Here is a 24477-nt window from a genome sequence, read left to right as displayed (position 1 = left end):
GAGGAGGGTACTGAGAGGCTGTGACTTGCCCAGGATCACAAAGCTATTAGATTTAAATCTAGATCTTCCTGGAGGCCAACTTTGCATTGATTACACTAAGCTACCCATTGTGCCTTTTTATGCAGTCAAATATTGGTTGACATTTAAATAGTGTCTTAAGCTTTTTAGATGATTCATCTCTTTTGAGTTCATCACAACTCAGGGAGGTATATAGTATATATAATACCAGGTACATTTTATAGATGAGAGAACATGGACACAGAAATGTTAAGTGCCTTGTCCAGAGCTAGAGCTCAAGGATTGATTTGAGATTAATTTTCCTGACTCCAAGTTTAACATCTACTCATCAAGTCATGATAGCCCTCAGGCCAAGATCTCATTAGTTTTATGGACTGACAGCATGGACTAGTATCTCATATTCAGCCTATAATCTATTAAAATTTGCAGGTATTTTTCAAACTGTTGTCTAGTCATACCTCTGCCATCCTATATCTATATAATTAAGTTTCTTAACACAAGTATCTTAACACTTGCCTAAAAGTATCATATTGATATATTCAATATATTATTATAGCCCATGATAATCTTTTCAGATCCTAAGGCTGAAGTATTAGCTATCCCATCAAGCTCTGAGTTCCTGGAAAATTTGATAATCTTATGCTAGATCTTCCTCTAGATCATACATTCTAATCATAGGTGTCCCTGAGGATCTTACTCTGTGCCCTCTTTTCTTCTTCTGTATTACTTCACTTCATGTGTGGAAACATAATTCCATAATTACTATATTTATGCTGATGGTTCTCAAATCTATCTCTCTTGTCCTAGTTTCTTTGCTAACCTCTCCTCTCCCATCTCCAGCTAACTGGATGTCCAGTAGACACCTCAAACTAACCATGTCCGAAACAGAACTCACAGTCTTTCTCCACTAAGTTTCCCCACCTCTTATCTTCTCTACCCATGTAGAGAATGACGGTATTATCCTTCCTTCCAGTTCTTCCAGCTCATAATCTAGAAGTCATCCTCAGCTTCTCACTATCTCTCATCCCTTATATCTTATCTCTACCCATTTCATCTCTGCAACATCTTTCCTATATATGTTCCCCTCTCCCACAAACACAGCAACACTCTGGCAGAGGACCTCATCATCACATGCCTGGACTTTTAGCCCGCTGGACTTTTAGCAGAGCTTGCCTCATTTCTCTCCCCATTTCAATCTATCCTCCATTCAGCCACCAAAGTGATTCTCCTAAAGCACAGTTATGATTATGTCTCCTCTGCTCAATAAACTCCCTTGGCTTCTTATTGTTTCTAGGATCAAGTACCAAATGCTCTCCTTTTTTGGCTGAACCTCCCTCCTTCCCACCTTTCCAGTCTCCTAATACTGCCACTGTAAGTGTCTCTCATTCCATGCATTCTTCAGTAGGCCACTAAAGTGATTTTCCTAAAATACCCATTCCCTACTCAGTTAAACTTCAGTAGCTTTGATAAATATAGAAATATGTTAGAAGAACTGTACATGTGTGACCTATATTGGATTACTTGATGTTCTAGGGGAGGGGAGAGAAAGGGAGAAAAATTTGGAACACAAGAGTTTGCAAGGATAAATGCTGAAAACTATCTTTGCATGTATTTTGAAAAATAAAAAAGTTATTATAAATAAAAAATAAGCTAAAAATAAACTTCAGTGGCTTCCCATTACCTCTAGAAGGAAATGCAAAAATGATCAGCTTGGCCTTCAAAACCTTCCATAATCTATCTCCTCATATCTTTTTCAAACAGGTATTCTTGTATTCCCAATGTATATTCTTGGGTCCACTGACTCTGGCCTTCTGGTTGTCCCATCTCTTGCTTCCTGGCATTTTCTCTGGATATTCCCCATGCCCTACCTCCTCTGCTCCCACTGCTGATCTCTTTGGCTTTCTTTAAGTATTGGCTAAAATTTCCCCTGGAGAGGAAGCCTTTCCCAACCCCTTTTAATTTCAGTTCTTTCCCTCTTTTAACTATTTGCTATTTATTTTGTATGTAATTTGATGTGTCTATTGGTGTGTTGTCTCCTCCAGTAGATTGTAAGCTCCTTGAGGGTAGGGACTGTCTTTTATCCTCTTTTTGTATTTGCAGAACTTAGCACAGTCCCTGGCAGATGGTGCTTAATTTCTCATAATGGATAACCACTGCAGAGATATTTTTGCTTCAGGTCAAGTTTAGACTAGATGATGTTCCTTCCAAGTCTAGGATTCTAAGAATAATCTTTTGGCAAATAGTGAATCTTTTCTAGAACATCTCCAGTGATGAGGAACTTATTTCCTTAAGAGTCAGTCTGTTCCATTATTGGACAGTTCTAATTGTTAAAAAGGTTTTCTTATGCTGAGCCAAAATCTATCTCCTTGAAACTTGTATGCACTGGTCCTAGTTCTACCTTCTGGAGTAACACAGATCAAATCTACTCCTTACTCCTAATGAAGATCTAACAAATATTTGAATACAAAGATGCCTCTGGTGAGTCTTCCCTAGTCTCTGCCCGAGATTACAGACTCTCAGAGCTGGAAAGGACTTCAGAGGTGACCTGGCCAAACACCTCAGCACACCATCCATCTTACAACACTCTAATACACTGGTCATCTGGCCTTGGATTAGAGACTTCTTGGATTCTAGCCACTTCTTGGTTGTTCTCAGTTCTCTGCCCAGCCTTTGCTCAATCTGAACGTTAGCCAAGCCCCCACTATTCCAGGTTTTTATAGTTACCAACTATTAACTATCTTTGCTTCCACTTCCGGTACTTCTTTTTAATAGTCCAAGTTGGTCACTAAGTTCTCTATGCACCAACATCTGTTTCTTTAGATGACTTTCCCTTTTCCTCCTCACCAAAACCACTTCTGCATCATCAGAATATCATTCTCAAAAATTTCCCATCTCTTCTGGGTTAACTTCCCTCTTTGCAATTTCATAAGAATCCTACTTCTAAATCTGAATCATTTGAAATCTGTGCTCCTCAAATTTTGAATGCATTTCAAGATCTGTTCAGCTTTCTCTTTTCTATCACAAACTCTAAGGTGGAATGGCCACTCAGATCGTTTAAGATTTCTATTAGTTCCACCTCTGTAACAGTGCCTTATCACTGGTGAGAATCAGATTCACCCAGTAGAATACCTCCATCTTGATTCCTCCACTTTTTGAAGGATGAAATGATCATTAGTGAGAGAACTCCAGCACACATTCAGATAAATGAAATCTCCCAGTACTCCCATATAATTCTGCCAGACTATGATGTTTCCTTTACTCCTCTCATTTATCTCCAGGTGTCTGTAGTATATTCTGATGGCTATATAGCCTGTTTCTGTTTTTTCTGATGTTCATTTAAACCTAACAATGCTTCTCTCTGGTGGTATTGAGATTTCCTCATTAGACTTTCCCCTTGGGAGCAGAGACTGTTTTTTGACTTTTTTTGTATTCTCAGTATTCAACACAGTACAGTGCCTGGGACATAAGGGAAAGCAAGGAAATAAGCATTTATGCAGCACCTGCTATGTGCACAAATGTTCTATATACAGGGGTTACATCATCATCATCCCATCATCATCACCATTATATGAGAAAAGAGTGTGTGTGTGTGTGTGTGTGTGTGTGTGTGTGTGTGTGTATAATCCTTGTCTCCTGTTTCCTATGGGACTTGTACCAAGAATACTTTCAATAAGCCTACAGAAGATAAGCACACATCCTAATACTTTTATGAAATTACAAAAAGCAGTTCAATAATTTTGTTGACTTGTTCAATAATGAATAGAATATTAAATATTAAAAAATCAGGATAGCAATTTCAAGACCATTTTTATCTGAAATCTATCAAACAAGAAGAATGAGCTTTTTGTTATCATTTTATTACTACTATTAAACAAGAACCTCTCATTGCCTAAACCATCCTCATGGGAGGAGGGGAGTGAAAATGGCAAAATGGGGAAATGTCATCAAGGATGATGTATAATAGAAATTCTGTGTGCCCTGAGACTGGTATAGTAGGTATGAAGATCTTGCAGAAATCCTGAAATGTATATAATAAGAACTGTTGAACTAATTCTAATTTTTGTCAGATTGCAGCCCAGGTTTCCCAGAAATTTTTTAACAAATGTTGAATCCTTTCTCAAATAATTGGGATCTGTGAACTTATCAAACATGCTACTGTTTTCTTCTATCTGATGCATTTCTGATCTATTCTTCTTCTTTCTCACTTTTTCCCCCATTTTTCCTTTCAGAATACTGAAGGGAATTTGCCCCTTCCCTATTTTATTATTTTTTTCTAGCTCTAGAAAATATTTTTGGGAGTTTGGCACTACAATGAATAAATTAATTTAGGTAGTATTGAATTTTTATTATATTGGCTAAATTGGCCCATGAGCAATTATTGCTTCTTTATTTAAGGATGTTATTTCTACAAAGAGTTTTCAATAGCACTGTTCATAGGGTTCAGGACTGAATCTTGGAAGATACATTCCCAAGTGTTTTATAGCTTCTTTAGTTATTTTTAAAGGAATTCTTTTTAGAACTCTCAGTACAGATTGTAGTACATTTTTTTCATTTTATCTTTCTTGATTTTTGTTTTTGTTTTGTAACATGGTTAATGTGGAAATGTTTTGCATGATTTCACATGTATAATGGGTAACATATTTTATGCCTTCTCAATAATTAGGGGAGGGGATAAAAGGGAGATTTTGAAAATTTTAAAAATTTACATCAATATTCATTGAGGATATTGGGATCTATAATTTTTTTTATCTCCCTGATTTAGACCAGGGAGATCATAATTATAGTATAGAAATACCATATTTATATCATAGAAGGAGATTAAATGGATGTCTTTCTCATTATTACAAATAGTCTATGTGGTATTTAAATTCATTGTTCTTTAAATGCTTAATAGAACTGACTTACAAACCCATCTGAATTGTTTTTTTTTAAATTTGGGAGTTTATTTATGGCTTATTTGATGTTTATTTCTGATCCTGAATTATTTAATCTATTTCTTCTTTTGTTAATGTAATTATTTTATATTTTGTAAGTATCATTCATTTCCTTTATCAGTTTCGTTGATATATAATTGGGCAAAAGGGTTTCTCTTTCTTTCTCTCTCCATATATATGTCCTCTTCCATTTTTATTCATTCGTCTTCATTTTTGATAGGAGCAATTTGGTTATCCTTTTTCTTTTTAAAAATCAGATTAGCTACTAGAAGTGATCTCTTCAAGATGATAAAAAAGGAATGTATTTTCAGGCACAGCCAATGTAGGAATTCATTTTACTTAGCTGGAAATTTTTATAAAGGTTTTATTTTTCTTTTCTCTTGTTTTCAATGGCAGTGGGGTGGGGCAGAGAATTTAGTTAAGGTGAGGAAAATGGGAATAAAGTTGCCCTAAAAAAAGAAGAAAAAAGAAATGTGCTATCTTACATTGAAATGTGGTTTCTGTCAAAGACTGTGAATTACTTTCTCATAAGGCTAAGTCTTTTAAGTCCTCAGTAATCAGGAAAGCCTATCAAGATCATCAATCTCCTAGATCAATAAAGAGCAGTTTTCCTGTACCTGTAAGGGAAAATAAAATACTGCTCCTAACACATTTCATACTGCTTTCTGTCAATGATATCTTCATCTCCAAGTTATTCAATGATGTATTGGAGATCAATGTTGAGCAACTAAGGAATAGCTTTATTCTGTTATGTTCAGTCATTGTTTTCAGCTCTGTCCAACTCCTTGTGACCCTTGCTAGGGTTTCCTTGGCAAACACACTGGAGAAGTTTGGCATTTCTATCTCTGGCTTATTTTATAAATGATGAAACTGAGGGAAATAGGATTAAGTGATTTGTTCAGGATCACATGGATCATAAGTTTTTGAGACTGGATTTGAATTTGGATCTTTTTGACTTTGAAGTCTTTGAAGCCTGGAGCTCTATCCATTGGGTCAACCAGCTATCTTATTTATTATAATATTAACGAGTTCAGTTCAAAGAGCTACTTAAATCTAAAGAAGGAAAAATTGCTTATAACACAAAAGGTTTATACAATTATAAAATGCACAATCATCTTATCCATCTGCACAATAGTTCAAAGAATATCAAACATAAAAGGATAATAGATTATCATCCTGTCTATGTAAATATTATTGAATATAAATTGAGAATAATAATAATACTGAAATTTATATAGTTCTTTAGGGTTTGCAAATCACTTCACATATGAGGCTCAAAACAACGCCTATGATCTCTACTTCATCTGGCTTGTTAACTTTATTATGTGCATTCCATGAAATCTTTAGTTTCTTCAATGTACAAGCTAATCTAGAGATTCTAACATGAATCTCATAGGTATGCCTGATTGGATCTAAGATTGGAATATAATTCTGGAAAGGCATGTATCTTACCAAAGAAATGGAATTGGTTAAAATGGAGGTTAGTCTGGGTGACAAGAACAACACTGCAAATTAAGAAGACATAGTCATATGTAGAAATCTGGAAATCAGCAGAGTTAAGTATGGCAAAGAGCATTTTGTTAAAGAAAGGAAATATTTCTGGTGCCAAGATGGCAGAATGAGAAATGAACTTTCTGAAGCCTTTCCAAATTACCCTCCAAACAATCTCAAAAAATGCCTCAGAGGAGCTACATGTCTCCAGAGAAAACTATAGACCACTGGTCTCTTACCTCTTCAATTCATTCTCCAGAGTTGTGAAAGTGATATTCCTAAAACACAGGTCAGATCATATCACTCCCCTGCTTAATAAAACACTTCACTGGCTCTAGGGATCAAATAAAAACTACTCTGACACTGAAAGCCTCTACAACGGACTCCAACCTAACTTTCTAGCCTCATTATAAATTACTTATCTTCAGATACTCCTTATCCAGCCAGATTGTCTTTCTTCTGGCTGCTCACACACAAAATTCCATTTCTCATCTCCATACCTTTGTATAATCTGTCTCTCATCCTTGGAATATATTCCTCACCTTTGTCTCTTAGAATTCCTAAGTTTCCTTCAAATTTTTGTTCAAACATTACCTCTAACTTGAAGCTTTTTCTGATTCCCCTGATCCAGCTACTAGTATATCTCCTTTTCAAGATTATCTTATGCTTAGTTTGCACATATTTTTCATAGAATTTTTATCTGAACATGATATCTCCTTTGCTGGAATGTAAGCATTTTTAGGGAAGACACTATTTTTTATTTTTACCTCCTCAAGTCTTAACAGTGCTTGACCCATTGTAGAAGCTAACTCAATACCTGTTGACCAAATAATTGCTTGATTAGCTAAGTTAAGGAAATCATTCTAAAATCTATGATAGCATGGATAGATAGGGTGATAATTGAGGACTCAATTCTGTAAATGAAATTCTAATTCTGTGACACTGAAATTCTGGGTTCTGGTGAGTTCCATAAACTTAGATAAGTTCTGTCTTACCTAAACATTTCTTTCATACTAAAATGGAGAGTTAAGGTCAATAGAAGTTTTGCTTTTGGTTATCAAGTTTTCATCCCAAATCTATTTTTTTTAAATTACAAGATTTTATAAGCCAGACTTGATATCACTCCAGATCTTGGAAAAGAGGCTTTTAACATACAAAATTCTAATAATTATAAAGCAAGCACCCTTTTGTACCATGTACCAGACTACTCTTAAAAGCAAAGTATAGCTATTACTTTTCAAATAAGACATAATATTTAGATTTGTCTGATTACCCTCAAAACTATTAAATTTGAAAGTCAAACTCAAAACACAACCAAATTTTTTACGTCCTAAACTCCTTTATGGTTTAACTAGATTAAACATCTTTTCCTACTTCCTGTATTATAATCAGTCATGTATTGCTGCTATGCGGATGTTAACTAGCTATCACATGTTTCACCACAGAAACCGTTAGATAAGATCAAGTTTCATAATGTAAGTATCTAAGCAAAGAATGTACAGTTCAAGAGATCAGACACCAGCTAACATAGATGGAGTACCAGCATACACAAATCTGTCCTTCCTACCTCACACTCCTCCCCAGGTATTTCCCCAGGCCTCATTCCTTCGAAGTTCAAAATCTTCCCTTGCTCATACACCAGAATTCCCGCTGTCATTAACAAATCCCCCCTTGATCTTGTATCTCTTTGCTTAAACCTTGAGGAGCTAGGGCACGAAAGGGCTTGTTCTAAAACATCATCAAAGCCATCATATATCCTAAGCCTAAGCATTTCAAAGGTAAATAAGAGGGCTTTGGTTTCCAAAATTCGGGGCCTGGGAACTTGCTTAATGCTTGTTCCAAATGTAGGATATCTTCCAAAATGGTAGGGAAGATGGCCTTGAACCCTGGGTTTGGTCCAGTTGTCAGCTGTCCATCAGCATGTTATTCTTTCTTCACCTTTAGGGACTCAAAATTATAGACATCCTAGTCTTAAGAGTCAGAAGTAATAACAGAACTCTTTCTTTAAAGATTCTGTACTCAGGTACCACAGGGTTGCTTATTTATGCATGGGGGCTCTGATCAACCGGTGAAGATTTTCCTTAAGCTGTGATCGACAAATTCTCAGGTCTGCTTTATCCCAGGTAGAGTCAATGACTTTTGAGATGAAATTCCTCTTCCTATTTTATGTCTCTCTGTATGTGCATCCTTAATTATCTCAGTCCAGGGGTCCTCAAACTATGGCCCGCGATCCAAATGCGGCAGCTGAGGATGATTATCCCCCTCACCCGTGGCTATGAAGTTTCTTTATTTAAAGGCCCACAAAACAAAGTTTTTGTTTTTACTATAGTCTCCCACTGTAGTACTCCAGTATTTTACTATAGCCCTCCAACAGTCTGAGGGACAGTGAACTGGCCCCCTATTTAAAAAGTTTGAGGACCCTGGTCTTAGCCTTTAAAAGTCCTCACCTTCTCTACTCCATCATTCTACTGTATCCTCCAAAATCTGCATTCTGTTGTTAATTCTTCTTAATCCTGGATTTCTAGACTTCACATTATTTACATCTTGCATGAGGGAAGACAGCATATCTTGGTCATCTTTAGTACTAGATGCTCCTTCTCTCATGCATTCCTAAGAATTGGGTCAGGAGGAGTAGGCAAACTACTCATTAGCCCACCATCACTCAGCAACCTGTCCTCCATTGGGATTCACTCTATCTACTTCACTTCATCCTAGAAGGTAACTAAGAAGCATAGTGAGCAGACTGCTGTACATCAGGTCAGAAAAGACATGAATTCAAAGACTGTCTCGCCACATTTACTAGATATGAGACCTAGAACATAACTTAATACCCCTCATCTGTAAAATGGGGATAATAATAAAATCTACCTGACAAAGCTGTGAGGATCAAATGAGATAACATATATAAAAGTATTCTGTAAACCTTTAAAGCTCTATATAAATGCTAGCTATTATTATTATCCATTTTTATCACTGGGTCCAAATCTTTGTTACAACCATCAACTGACCACCATTCTCTTCCCTTTCTTAAATTTATATAGCTCATATCTTCCCTTCTCCTACAACTCTGCCTTCTGAGCAAATAGTAGACATCCATTTCCTTCCCTACTCCATTTCTTCAAACTTTTATCTTCTCTTTTGCTTCAATCTGATGAAAAGGCATCTTTCTCTTTGTTGAGGCTAACATAACCTTTAACCCAATCACTTTACCCCTGGGATCTTCTATAGGAGTTTATCCCTTAAATCATCCCCTCATGTGGGAAAACTGGGACATTGATGCATGGTTGGTGGAGTTGTGAACGAATCCAACCATTTTGGAGAGTAGTTTGAAACTATGCTCAAAAAGTTATCAAACTGTGCATACCCTTTGATCCAGCAGTGTTACTACTGGGATTATATCCCAAAGAGATTATAAAGAAGGGAAAGGTACCTGTATTGCACGAATGTTTGTGGGAGCCCTTTTTGTAGTGGCTAGAAACTGGAAACTGAATGGATGTCCTTCAGTTGGAGAATGGCTGAATAATTTGTGGTATATGAAAATTATGGAATATTACTGTTCTGTAAGAAATGACCAACAGGATGATTTCAGAAAGGCCTGGAGAGACTTACACGAACTGATGCTGAGTGAAATGAGCAGGACCAGGAGATCATTATATACTTCAACAACAATACTAGATGATGACCAGTTCTGATGGATCAGGCCATCCTCAGCAACGAGATCAACCAAATCATTTCTAATGGAGCAGTAATGAACTGAACTAGCTATACCCAGAAAAAGAACTCTGGGAGATGACTAAAAACCATTACATTGAATTCCCAATCCCTATATTTATGCACACCTGCATTTTTGATTTCCTTCACAAGCTAATTGTACAATAATTCAGAGTCTGATTCTTTTTGTACAGCAAAATAATGTTTTGGTCATGTATACTTATTGTGTATCTAAGTTATATTTTAATATATTTAACATCTACTGGTCATCCTGCCATCGGGGGGGGGGGGGGTAAGAGGTGAAAAATTGGAACAAGAGGTTTGGCAATTGTTAATCCTGTAAAGTTACCCATGTATATATCCTGTAAATAAAAGGCTATTAAATAAAAAATAAATAAATAAATAAAAGAAAAAAAAAATAAATCATCCCCTCTCTTACCCTTAATCTCTCCTGTTCTACTGGCTCCTGTCCTCAGACCAACAAACACACTCAGGTCTGCCTCATCTTTACTTTTTTTATTTAAGCTTTTTATTTACAAAACATATGCATGGATTTTTCAGAATCAACCCTTGCAAAACCTTGTGTTCCAAATTTTTCCCTCCCCTGTCTCATCTTCAAAAACAGCTTCGGACCCACACTTAACACCATATACCAAGATAAGATCAAAATGGGTCCATGATTAAGGCATAAAGAACAAGATTATAAATAAATTAGAGGAACATAGGATAGTTTATCTCTCAGACTTGTGGAAGAGGAAGAAATTTGTGACCAAAGATGAAGTAGAGATCATTATTGATCACAAAATAGAAAATTTTGATTACATCAAATTAAAAAGCCTTTGAACAAACAAAACTAATGCAAACAAGATTAGAATGGAAGCAACAAACTGGGAAAACATTTTCAGTTAAAGGTTCTGATAAAGGCCTCATTTCCAAAATATATAGAGAATTGACTCTAATTTATAAGAAATCAAGCCATTCTCCAAATGACAAATGGTCAAAGGATATGAACAGACAATTTTCAAATGATGAAATTGAAACTATTTCTAGCCATATGAAAAGATGCTCCAAGTCATTATTAATCAGAGAAATGCAAATTAAGACTGAGATACCACTACACATCTGTCAGATTGGCTAAGATGACAGGAAAAAATAATGATGAATGTTGGAGGGGATGCGGAAAAACTGGGACATTGATGCATTGTTGGTGGAGTTGTGAACGAACCCAACCAATCTGGAGAGCAATCTGGAATTATGCCCCAAAAGTTATCAAACTGTACATACTCTTTGATCCAGCAGTGCTACTACTGCGCTTATACCCCAAAGAGATACTAAAGAAGGGAAAGGGACCTGTATGTGCAAGCATGTTTGTAGCAGCCCTATTTGTAGTGGCTAGAAACTGGAAAATGAATGGATGCCCATCAATTGAGAAAACGGTTGGGTAAATTGTGGTATATGAATGTTATGGAATATTATTATTCTGTAAGAAATAACCAGCAGGATGAATACAGAGAGGCTTGGAGAGACTTACATAAAGTGATGCTAAGTGAAATGAGCAGAACCAGGAGATCATTATATACTTTAACAATGATACTGTATGAGGATGTATTCTGATAGAAGTGAATTTCTTTGACAAAGAGAAGATCCAACTCAGTTTCAATTGATCAACGATGGACAGAAGCAGCTACACCCAAAGAAAGAACCCTGGGAAATGAATGTAAACTGTTTGCATTTTGGTTTTTCTTCCCGGGTTATTTTTACCTTCTGAAGCCAATTCTTCCTGTGCAACAAGAGAACTGTTCAGTTCTGCATACATACATTGTATCTAGGATATACTGTGACATATTTAACATGTATAGGACTGCTTGCTATCAGGGGGGTGGGAGGGAGGGTGGAGGGAGGGCGGGGAAAAGTCAGAACAGAAGTGAGTGCAAGGGATAATGTTGTAAAAAATTACCCAGGCATGGGCTCTGTCAATAAAAACCTATAATTATTTTTAAAAAAACAACAACAGTAGCTTCTACTTGACCCTGTGATTCCCCTAAATCGTTATATTTTCTCCCATTCACAACTAACCTCCTTCAGTGACTACAAACTCACTATGGTATAAAACACAAATTCATTAGCCTGGCACAATTTGGCTCCAACCTACTTCTCCAGTCTTATTTCATATTATTCCCTTTTATATTCTCCATTTCAAATACACTGGTTTTCTTGTTTCCCATAAATTCCATTCTCACATATTTGTGTCTCGACATATGACTTCCACATCTATAAAATATTCCTTATTCATCTCTTAGCATCCCTAGCTTTCTTCAAAGGACAGCTCACCTGCTATCATCTATATGAGACCCTTCCTGATTCTCACTATAGTTCTCTTTCCCTCTTGAAAATGTTTTGTATATGTTTGTTTATGTTAGTGTATCTTCCTAAAACAATGGAGTTCTTTCAACATAAAGCCTTTTTCAGTCTTGTCTTTGGATCCTTAATGCCTTGCACATAATATGGACTTAACTGTATTCTTGAAATGAACTTATTCTACTCCATCTCTTACTTGCTGAGATCATTTGCTTCTATAATTTTGTTTTCATTTCATCTATAATTATCATTCACCTCTATAATTTTCACTTTATGAAGTAGCTAGTCCACTAAAGTCTACCTTCAATGCCTTACCATGGTATAGATGTTAAACTGCCAAAACTCTGCCAGCAGAACAGAAGTTCTGGAAGGTCTCAGCAATGGACTGCACACCTGTCATTTGAGGAACTTCCCAGACAAAAGAGGAAAGACTTACCTTCAAAAGGTTGGCCAACAGGATTTTTTTTTATCAAGAAAAACTTGGAAGGACTGTTCTATCTTCCCTATTACTACAGAAGACAATACCATCTCCCAGTATCTCAGGCTCACAATCTACAAGCCATTCCGAATTTCTCACTATCTTTTGCTCTCCATAAATCTAAGCTGTTACCAAGGCCTGTCCATTTCACTTTTGTAACATCTCCTGAATACACCTCATTATCTCCTCTGAGGCTGCTAATTCAGATTTCTCCCCTCATCTCAGACCTGGACTACAACAATAACCTGCTGGTGAATCTGTCTGCCTCAAATCTCTCCCTATTCCTGTTCATCTTCCATTCAGACACTAAAGTGATTTTCTTAAAATACAGGTTTGACCCTACCATCTTTCTAATAATCTTATACTTAACACCCCAGTGTGTACTCTTAAATCTACTGATACAGATTTCCTAGCTGTTCCACCAAGACACTCCATCTTTCATCTCAGGAAATTTCTCTGGCTTATACCTTTTGTCTGGAATGTTTTCCCTCCTCTGCTCTGACCACTGCCTTCCCAGGCTTCATTTTAAGTCCCAACTCCCATCTTCTAAAAGAAGCCTTTCCCAACCCCTCATAAATCCAATGCCTTTCCAGTATTATTTCCTAAATCTCCCATATATAGTTTGCTTTGTATATGTGTCAGCATGCTGTCTCCCCAAATGGATTGTAAGCTCCTTGAGGATAAAGAATGTCTTTTGCCTCTTTTTGTATTCCCAAAACTTAGCATGATGCATGGCATGAAGTAAGAGTAAATATATATGTTTATAAAGTGACTTACTGATTGACTGCAATCTGCATCGGTAGTGCAAGTACTCACAATCATGAAATTATACCTCTCTAAACTATGGAAGAAGTAGTGTTCCATATCAATTTTGATCTCACAATTGTTTACTTTTTTGTATTACCAATCTTCAGAAGTGTATGTGTGTATATCTATATCTATATCTATATATAGATATAGATATACACACATATATATATCTATGTATTATACATATATATGAACATATTAAATTAAGATTATAAAACATGCTTTGGCTTTCCTTGGCATAAAATAAGCTTTAAACATGTGATATAGCTGGGCTCTGACAATGCTTTTTTTATTTGTATTAGCTAAATGTTTCAGTGTTTGTGTTCTCTGCCAATCCTCCAATTTTTGTATTCATGCAGCTAATTCCAAAGCTCACATGATGCAGAAGTTCAGTCAAAAAGTCTTTACTTTGCACTATGCAAATGGAGATCATGGGAACTGAGAAGAAAATTTGATTTAGAAGTAATCATAGTTAAGTAGTAGATTTTACTGTCTAGAGTCAGACCTTAGCTAAATTGTCCAAAATAACTAAGAAAATTATATTCTACATTGTATTAATGGTCTTGCATAACTTAACTTTTCTCCTTGAAGATTTGAAGCCTGCTGATGTTTGAAGACAAAAAAAGAGAACTACTACTTTGTGAAATTTGAAAGCTAAATAAACTATTTTAATAATGAAATCTTCTTAGGTTTCTATCTGAATAAAGGTTTAACACCAACATTATATACTCTATGTTGTTGTTCAATCCTGACTGACTCTTCATGATCCCATTTGGGATTTTCTTGACAAAGATACTGTAGTCCTTTGCCATTTCCTTCTCTAGCTCATTTTAGAAATAAGGAAACTGAGGTAGACAGAATTAAGTGATTTCCTCAGAGTCAAACAGTAAGTGTCTGAAGCCAGATTTAAAACCCAGATCCAGAATCTATTCACTGTGCCACCTAGCTGCCTCATTATGAACTCACCATAAGCTATAGACAAACACTGCAAATTAAAGGCTGTTTTTGTACAAACCATTCACCCCTGAAACTAGGATTTTGCTACAATAATAATTAACTTATGGTACTAACTTATTAAAGCACATGCCTTTCCTTTCTTTTAAGTGAAAAATTACAAAGGCATAAAACTACATGTAGTATTAGTCACATATACTCTTTTAGTATAGGTTGTTTATATAAGTTGCTTTCCTTACTTTTTCTGTAAATACACTTTTTTGGTGATTTGTCAGAGAAATTATTTGTCTGCTGTGTGAAACAAAATTTGTAAATAAAAAACATTAACTTAGTGTGGTCCTTTTCTCTTTAAAAATTCTTCATGGTTATTTTATTTTGATGTAATTCAAAGCAATTTATTCCTGTGGCTAGTATCTAGAAAGAACCATATTATAAAATGATATTTCTAATCATCTAGATTATGAAGGAAAACAGAATTAAAACTAGTCACCAGATTTGAAACAGTTGTGAACTAGCAACTTTAATATCATCTGACTACATCCGGTCAAGGACAGGTAGTATTATATGATGTTTGATGTAGTATCCAACTTTGAGAGACTATGATAGTCCTTCACATCTAAAAGGCAATCAGTTCCTCATTCTAGAAGTAAAAGTGACCAAAGAATAATTTTCATCACCTATGAGATTGCTTTTCTGTTGAACTGAACAATAGCAAGACGCTTTTGGGAAAATACCTTCCCCATCATTAATTTGAGGTGCAGAATTAGTCAAATGTAAAATTTTAAAAGATATTATAAGTAAGCCTTTTCTAGATTCACCCACCTGAAATGTGTCTACCACACGATGAAGGAATTCAATGACAAAAAGAGGTGGCACCTCTGTCTGGATCACAGCTACAAAAAAAATCTTGTGGCGATAAACACTTAGGAGATAGTGATGAGGAGTAGGAATCACAGGAGGCACATTTTCTGCCTCAGTAGCTCTCTCTTGAGCCTCAAAAAAATAATCACAAACAGAACGACTAACCACACTTTTCCAGTGCTTCTCTAGAAAAATGTCCCCAGAGGAGTTGATCAAGAACAGGCTGTGAATCATGGTGAGAGAAGAAAGCCTTTTTCAGTATAAATGACTCAGAGACTTGATAGAAATTCAATCCTGGAAAACAAAATGAGTTAATTAAGAGGGTGATGCTCTACCTGTCTGGAATGCCCACCTTTTCCTTTTTTCACTTTCCAAATTATACCTATCCATCAAAAAGCAAGTAATGTTTCAACACCTCAAAAATATTAATAGTTATAATCCAAATATTTCCCTCTTCTGAACTTTCATTTTTGTGTGGTTTTGTTAGCAATTAGTTATAAAACATCTTGCAACACCTCTTCTTTACAATGAATTATCATTTTAATCTTTTCTTATTTTATTTTTAACATATTTATGTCTTGACTCCCCAAAAGTATAAATTACTATGGGGAAAGTCCCTGCTTTATATTTGCTTGTACTCTTCATTTAACAAATACAGGGGTTTTAGTGAAATGTTTCAAGCATTGATAACTTAACACACTTCAAAACTTTTGGAACACCTTGTATTAGAAGCCTACTGTATAAAGAAAATTGTGCTAGGTATGGGGTGGCTACAAAATTTAGAGAGAACAAGTAGTAATTTATACTAGAAAAAAATTTTCTTCTCTTACTCCGATTCACAAGATACCAGATATCAGGGATTGTAAAATTTAAGGATGCAGAGATGACCTAATCTCTTCATTTTATAACTGAGTTAACTGATTCCTAAGGATAACCACATGCTCCAGTTTAAACAGTAAGTAGCAGTCATCATTAGAAACCTAGTTCTGATACCAAGTCCTGTTATTTCCACTGTGCCACAGTAGCCTAGGCTATCTCAAAATGCAGTTTTAAGCCATTAAAGCTCAACACTGCATTGACACCCTGTCTAGCTGCCTTAGATAAGTTGTTTATTTCACCAATTTGGCCACATCTTACACTCTATATAAAAATCAACTCTCTGAGGTACAGTTCATACCTTTCCTGTTGTAGCAATATCTCTGTCTCTCTAAGACAGAGAGAGAGAGAGAGAGAGAGAGAGAGAAGAGGAAGAGAGACACAGAGAGAGAGAGACAGAGAGAGAGACAGAGAGAGACAGAAAGAGAGAGGGAGAGGGAAAGAGAGAGAGAGAGAGAAGAAGAAGTGAGAGAGAGGGGAAGAGAGAGAGACAGAGACAGAGAGAGACAGAAAGAGAGAGAGAGAGGGAGAGAGAGAGAGAGAGAGAGAGAGAGAGAGAGAGAGAGAGAGAGAGAGTTGGGAGGGAAAAGAGAAAACAAAAGCGGTGGGAAATTGGAGAAAGAAAGAGAGAGAGGGAAGAGGAAGAGAGGAAAGGAGGGAGGAGAAGGAAATGGAAAAAGAAGGGGAGAAAGGGGGGAAACAGGGAAGAAGAGTGAGAAAAAGAGAGAGGAGAAGAGGAGGAGGAAGGGAGGAGGGGAAGAGAGAAAGGGAAGAAGAAGGGAAGGAGGAAAAGGAAGGAGAGTGGAAGAGGGGTGATAAAAGGAGGGAGAGTAGAGAAGGAAGAATGAAAGAGAGAAGGAAAGAGGAGAGGGAGGAGAGAGTTAGAGAGAGGAGAAGAAAGGGAGGGAGAAGGAAAGGAGAAAGGGAAGAAGGAAAGGGGAGAGGGGGAGAAGAGAGGGAAGAGTGAGAGAAAGAGAAAAGGAAGGAGGTGAAGAGGGAGGAGAAGAGGAGGAAAGGAAGAAGAGGGGAGAAAGGGAAGAAAGGAGGAAGGGAGAGGAGGAAGAGCAAAAGGAAGAGAGAGAGGGAGGGAGGGAATGGGGGGGGGGGAATGAGAGTAAGCTTCCAACATGGCCGAGCAGGGGCAGAGGTGAGTTCCATCAAAAACACCCGTGCAAAGCTTCTAGTCACTCTGCCCCCCGAACTTACGCAGGAGAGTGGGCGCCTCAGTTGATAAAAGGGGGAGATGGAGCCAGAGGAGGGAGGAGTGATGGAGGCGAAGAGGAAGGGATGGAGGAAGGGATGGCGGGCTGCATGCGATGGCAGATGTCTAATCCGGTCCCTCCAGAGCTGGCCCCAGCCTGGCTTCCCGAGGGCCGGTGGGTCCGGGTGACATGACGGAGGGATGGATGGGGAGGGGACGGAACGAAGGAGGATGGGCTGATGCGGCCTTGCTAGGATCCATACATCCGCTGCCATGGCAACGAAGCTTTCTAGCCTCTCCTTCCATCCCCCCGCCCCCATCCTCCCCCGGTCCCCGGCAGCATCCGGGCAGGATCCAGAACCTCCCCAGGGTCGGGGGAGACCCCTCCCCAGCCTCTCTCAATCTGTCGCAATCCAGAGCTTCGGCGGCTGAGTCTGGCGCGACCTGCCACTATCCATCGCACCCGAGAATGCGCCGCTCAGAGGGTCTCTCCGTGCTGCTCCCTCCGGCCCTTACGAACCTCCCAGGCCCCCCAGGCCCCAGAGACAGGGCATTCGCGCAGCCCCCACCCCGACCTGGCCCGGAAAAAAACGGCCCCTCACCCGGCTTCTGGCCGACCCGCTACGCCGCGCTGGACGAGCCCCGCCTCTGCCCCTCCTGCCCCGCCCACACGGAGCCAGCGCCCCGCCCACACGGAGCCAGCGCCCCGCCCACACCGGAGCCAGCGCCCCGCCCACACCGGAGCCAGCGCCCCGCCCTCAGCTGCTTCCATTGGTCGCCGCGGCGAGACTGCTCCCCGCCCCCAGGAGAAGAAGAAGAGGGAGTCTCTGATTGGCCTTGTTGTTCTTCTCCTCCTCCGTCCTTGGGGTGGCCCCTCCCCGAGGCTCCTCCAAGGCCTCCAGGCTCTGAGCTTACTGATTGGTTGTCCTGGTGCGGCCTCTGATTGGGGCTGCCTAGTCGCTCGGGCCTCTGATTGGTCGAGCAGAAAGGGCGTGTGGGCGGAGGGACTGTGGGCTGGGGCCGGTCTGCGGGTGGATGTCCTATTTTCAGGATCTCTGGCAGCTGAGTGTCGCAGCTTCTGTCGCCGAAACGGGAACCGTACAAGCTATCCGTGATGAAACAAGTTTGTCAAATGCGCAACACGGGGAGGAAAACAGTCTCTTCGATCCGCGTGGTTCGGCGGAAAAGCAGATGGATTTACAGTCACAGGTGCCCTGCGTATTATGACCTTGGGCGAGTTCCTTCTACGAGAGCCTCAGTTTTCCTCTCTGGGAAATGGGGATGCTGTAATATGATACTGGGGATGCTGTAATATGATGCTGGGGATGCTGTAATATGATACTGGGGATGCTGTAATATGATGCTGGGGATGCTGTAATATGATGCTGGGGATGCTGTAATATGATGCCATAGCGCCCTGGCTACAGATGATCCCTGAGGTCCCTTTCCACGCTAAATCCTTCTATGCACGTTTCTAACTAAGAAATTCCGTATCTTCCGATTCCCAAGCCTTTCTTTCCACAAGTTCCATTATAAACCATGCTGAGACGGTGCTTAAAAAAAAAGAGTGAGCCAGATAATTCAGGGATGCTACAAAGAGCTCTGGACTCGGCAGTTAGGAAAGCCGAGTGCCCCACCAGCTCTGTCCATAACTGGCTGAGCGAAGTGTTTCCCTTCCTGACCCTCAGTCTCCTAATGTGTTATTAAAGAGATGGTTTGTGAGAAAAAAACAAACGGACCCTCAAGCACAGGTCGGTCGCGCCCGAATAACCTCGTTTCCTTTTGTGACAAGATAACTAGACTGGTAAATCAAGGGATGCTGTTGGACATGATCTCTCTGGATGATGGCAATTCTGTTTGATAAACGCTCCAGAGCAGGAGGTACCATGCGCCGGGGAGGAAAAAGCCAAAATTAAAGTCTTTATGGAGAGAGAGGAAGAAGCCCAGAGATCTTGACCTTATGACGCTCAACATTTTTTTTTTTAAGTCAATGACTTGAAGCCATAGGTATCGTTTTTTTATCAAACTTACCAATGCTTTAAGCAGAGAGAAATAACAAATACATTGGATGAGAATCAGAATCCAGAAAGATCTAAACGATACTTTTTCTTCTATACTGCAAGAATTTGTAATTTCAATGATATTGATATTCCCTCTATGATGCGGATCTTGTGTAAATTAGTAGATAGTCTTTTAGATATTGTAAACCCAAAATGTACTGCTTGATAGCCAACCAGTAGCTAAAGTTATTTTTTTGATACTCACTTTTTAGATTTAAGTTCCAAATTCTCTCTTACTCCTATCCCTTCCCCTATCAGTCTATCACTCCAATCTCAGTAAGACTTATGTTTACTCCCCTAGCACAATTTTCAAGAAGCCAGAATCACCTCCATACCACACTATATATTGGAGTATGGCTTTAATGGAAGTCAGATCTAATAAAATGAAATTGAATGGTAATATACAATTATATATCTGAGGGTTTCAAAAATCATCTTTATAAGTACTTGATGAAAAGCCATGGCTAGGTGAAAAAGATTTAGGAGGTTTAGCAATTGATTACTAATAAATATTTATTAAGCATCTACTATGTGCTAGGCACTATTCTAGGCACTGGGGATTAAAAAAAAACAACCAAAACAATGATAATGATAACAATAGCTAGCATTTCTATAGCACCTACCAAGGGATACAAAGAAAGCCAAAAATCCAATAATAACAATAGCTAGCATTTATATAGTACCTACTGTGTGCCAGGCACTGTTCTAAATGCTTTACAAATATTATCTCATCACAACATCCTTAAAAGGAAAAGTACTAATATTATCTCCATTTTGTAGTTGAGCAAACTGAGACAAACAGAAATTTCAGTGATTCAGTGAGCATACGGTGCTGATGTTGGTTCTGAACGTCCTTTTGGCCCCGTACTCCATCCACCACCCAAGAAGCTCACAAACTTAAGTAGGAGGGAATAGCTTATAAATAATTAAGCATCTATAAGATGCATATGGAGTATTGGATAGGTAATTTCAGAGAGGGAAAGTTCTAGCAGTAGGGTCTTGGGAAAGGCTTCTAGGAGGTAGGATTTGAGCTGAATTTGAGAGGAAACCAGGGAAACTAAGATGCAAGTTATAAACAAAAAAAAGGAGAGCACTTGAGTTTGCAAAAAAACAGTCTTTGCAAAAGCCCAGGGATAGTAAATAGAATGTTGTGTTCTAGGACTATAAAGTAGGTCTGTGTAGCTGGATCATGGCACATGGAGGAATGGAAAGTGTAAGAAGCTTGGAAAGATTGGAAAGGAAGCAAAGGGTCAGGGGGTAAAGATGATTTTACCTGTGATTCTGTAGGTGATAGGAATATATTGGAGCTTATGTAGTAAGGGAGAAGTGGTCTTTTAAAAAATCACTTTGATGGTTAGATGGAATATGGCCTAGAGTGCCATCCGAGGCAATGACACCTGTCAGAAGGCAGTTGTAGAAACCTAGCAGCAACCACTTCATTCTGTCTTCCCATCAGAGGTCTGACATCAAGAGAGTTTTTGCAAAGAAGTCAAAGCAAAATTGTCTCCTTTTTCGACAGGCCATAGATGTAGTTTGGCTCCAAGAAGACTCTGGAGAAGGACAGAGCTAAGACTCCTAAAGAGCTGCCAACACTACGATGTTCATATTTGTTTTGTACCCAGTCCAAACACCTCACCATATCCCCATCCCTGATAAAAAGAAAATGCCATGACTCTCCTGTTTTGGAAGCTGCTGCCAAGACAGTTGGCAATAAAGGAACTTATTGTGTAGACTGCTGCTAACCTTTTTGGTTCAATAAATAAATATGTTGTGATATTTTAAACTGCTGACCTCTGCATCCACGCTTATTTAATAAGTGTATATTGAAGGTTGCCCTGTATGTGGCAGTGTCTATAGTGAATAAAGTGCTCGGCTGGGAGTTAAGACTTGAGTTCAAATTCTGCCCCAAACCCTAGTTTTGAACCCTAAACAACTCATTTCACAGTGTAAAGGGCATCCGGAAAGTCAGAAAAGCTCATCTTACTGAGTTCAAATTTGCTCCAGAGATTGTGACCCTGGGCAAGTCACTAACCCTGTTGCCTTAGTTTCCACATCTGTAAAATAAACTGGTGAAGGAAACGGTTCACCACTCTAGTATCTCTGCCAAGAAAACCTCAAATGGAGTAAGAATTGGACATGACTGAAAATCATCTAGCAACAAACAAAACAAAGTAAAGATCACAGTGGTGCTTTTCCCATAGGGTAGTTGTGTGAGTCAAATAAAGTAATTCATGATGTGATTTGGAAGCTTTCAATGCTACATAAATGTGACCTCTCTCAGTTGACCCAGTCAGAAGAGTAACCTGTTGACTCACATGCTATTTTTACTAAAGAAATGAGCTATCTTGTTTCTTTTTATTGGGAGCTTGTGATTTTTGACATGAACAACTTCATACATAGTATATACATGTTAAGTGAACCCAATCATTGTGTAAACTAGACTGGAAGCAGATGAATGCTTTTACAAATTGTTTGCTGAAGATGAAAATTTACTAATAAAGGACTTCTGTGGAAGAAGAAGACAATTTCAATAGTCCAAGTGAAAATGGCTGATGGCTAATACTAGATTCATGTCTGCATGAGATTGTTTTCAAGAGGTATTGTGAAAGTAGAAATAAGATTTGGCAACAAATTAGATATAAGTTGTTGATAAAGTGAGGAGTTAAGGATGGCACTGAGGTTGTAAGTCCAGATGATCAGGAAGAAGAGGTATCCTTGATAGTAATAAGGGAGTTGGGAAGAAATTGGGTTTTGGACATGTTGAATTTGTGATGCTCACAGACATCTAACTTGAACTATTCCCTAAGCGCTTGGCGGTGCAGGATTGTATCTCAGGAGAGACAAAGATTGAATAAGTAGATCTGGAAATCTTCAGTATGATGATGACAGTTAAATGCTTGGGAGCTGATAAGATCACCAAAATAATGTAGATGGAGAAGAGAAGAGGCTCTGATTCAGAGCGGTGGGGTACATCCACAATTGGTGGGCTTGACACAGCTGAAGAGTCAGCAAGGAGAACTGAAAAATGATCATTTAGGAAAGGGGGGAGAGGACCAGGAGGGAACAATGTACTGAAAACTTAGAGAAAAAAAGAGTATTCAGGAGGAAGTGGTGATCAATGGTATCAAAAGCTCTATAAAAAAGTGATCAAGAAGGATGAAGATTGGGAAAAGGCCAATGGATTTGGCAAAAAAGAGATCACTGGTAATTTGGAAGAGGATACTTTCAGTGAAAAGATAAATTAGACTTCAGAGAATTTAAAGGTAAGGGAGAGGAGATGAAGTAGATACAGTGTGTGTGTGTGTGTGTGTGTGTGTGTGTGTGTGTGTGTGTGTGTGTTGGCTTTCTCAAGGAATTTAGCAGAAAAGACAAGAAGGATGACAGTTTGCAAGGATGATCACATAAAGTGAGGACTTTTTAAGGTTACAGGAGACATTGGATTGTTTGTAGGCACCATGGAAAGAGTCAGCCGATAGGGAGAAATTGAAAATTAGAAAGAGAGTAGGGATGTCACTGAGTACAATCTCCTGGAGAAGACATAATGGGATGGAATCAAGGATGCATATAGAATAACCCATATAAAATTATTTATTGTCTTAGAGAGGAAGGAGGAAGGGGAAAAATTCAGAATTTAAAAACAACATGCATGTAGATGGATTTGCCTTGGCAAAGAGAAAAGCTATCTTTTTATTATAAATATGAGTGAAGGAGGAAGTAGTAGGGGAAGATGTCTACGTGATATGAAATGAGGAAGAAGAGGGAAAAGGAGTTCTCAGTAAAAGCTCTCAAATTTTTTTTACTAAAGTATAATGCAAGGTTTTCAATAAAAAGGTCAGGGATAGGAGTGGAATGAAGAAGGGATTCAATGGGTGACTGGAGAAGGTATTAAAAGATTTGGAATAGCTTTTGTGAGTGGCTTAGGGAATCACAACAAACAGAGAATAGTGAAGAGTTAAGTTGATTTACCAAGGTGTTGGAATTAGGAAAGGAGGAGAACTGAGGGGTGGAGGAAATGGAGATCACAATGAGGAAAAAAACATAGAGTTAGGAGTCATAGGGAATAGGGAAAAAATGAAATGATGAGAGATTATAATCAAATAAAGGCATTTTGGAGATCATGAATATTGAAGCAGAACAATGGTAGATAAAGCAAGATCAAGCTTATGTCCATTTCTTTGTATAGCTAAGAGAAAATGATGTACATCATGGGAATAGAATAAATTGAGGAGCTGGGAAGTTGGGCTATTTGAAGGAGTATCTCCATGCATGCTGAAGTCCTTTAATTAGAGAGTAGAAATTGTGGAGAAAATTTCAAAAGATTGTGAGCTAGGGACTGAACTCATTGAGGAAGGAAGGGCACTGTATGGGGTACAATAGATAACGATCCATTGGATGATACATTTGTATAATGGGAACCTCAAAGGAGGTTTTGTTGAGTGTTGGTGGCAGAGAATCTCTAGAAATGGCAATAGGGAGCAAAAAGTTTTCCAACTCCTCCACCATGATCATTGGATATTGGGGGATGTGGGTTATGAGTGACAATCTAATTAGTACTAGAAAATGTGAGCAGGGATGCAAGAGGAGGTTAGGTCTCAGTCATTTCCAGAAACTGGAAACAAGACCAGAAAAGGTCTAAGATGAAAGACAATTTATGTTTCAGGCATTTAGGAAAGTATGGTGGAAGGGGTAGGCAGATATAGAGTAGGATCTTGTGGGGTTTGGGTT

At 38.5% G+C, this 24477-nt stretch overlaps 1 protein-coding gene across 3 annotated transcripts in view; it reads right to left on the bottom strand.

The window, feature by feature from the left end:
• AP3M2 (adaptor related protein complex 3 subunit mu 2) overlaps positions 1-18368 on the bottom strand; it is a 34590-nt gene extending 16222 nt beyond the window's left edge. The window contains exons 1-2 of one of the 3 annotated variants that reach the window (XM_031950770.1): positions 18295-18368; positions 15577-15909 (exon numbers count right to left, since the gene is read on the bottom strand). In XM_031950770.1, coding sequence (XP_031806630.1) covers positions 15577-15849 — 273 coding nt within the window. In that variant the 5' untranslated portion in view covers positions 15850-15909; positions 18295-18368. The other 2 variants (XM_031950772.1, XM_031950771.1) reach the window with 2 other exon arrangements.
• Between the last annotated feature and the right edge of the window lie 6109 nt (positions 18369-24477).

Source organism: Sarcophilus harrisii, chromosome 2 (genome assembly GCF_902635505.1).
Source record: "Sarcophilus harrisii chromosome 2, mSarHar1.11, whole genome shotgun sequence".
NCBI lineage: Eukaryota > Metazoa > Chordata > Mammalia > Dasyuromorphia > Dasyuridae > Sarcophilus > Sarcophilus harrisii.
Note: the sequence above shows the minus strand (reverse complement) of the source record. Positions and strands in the feature narration are given on the sequence as shown.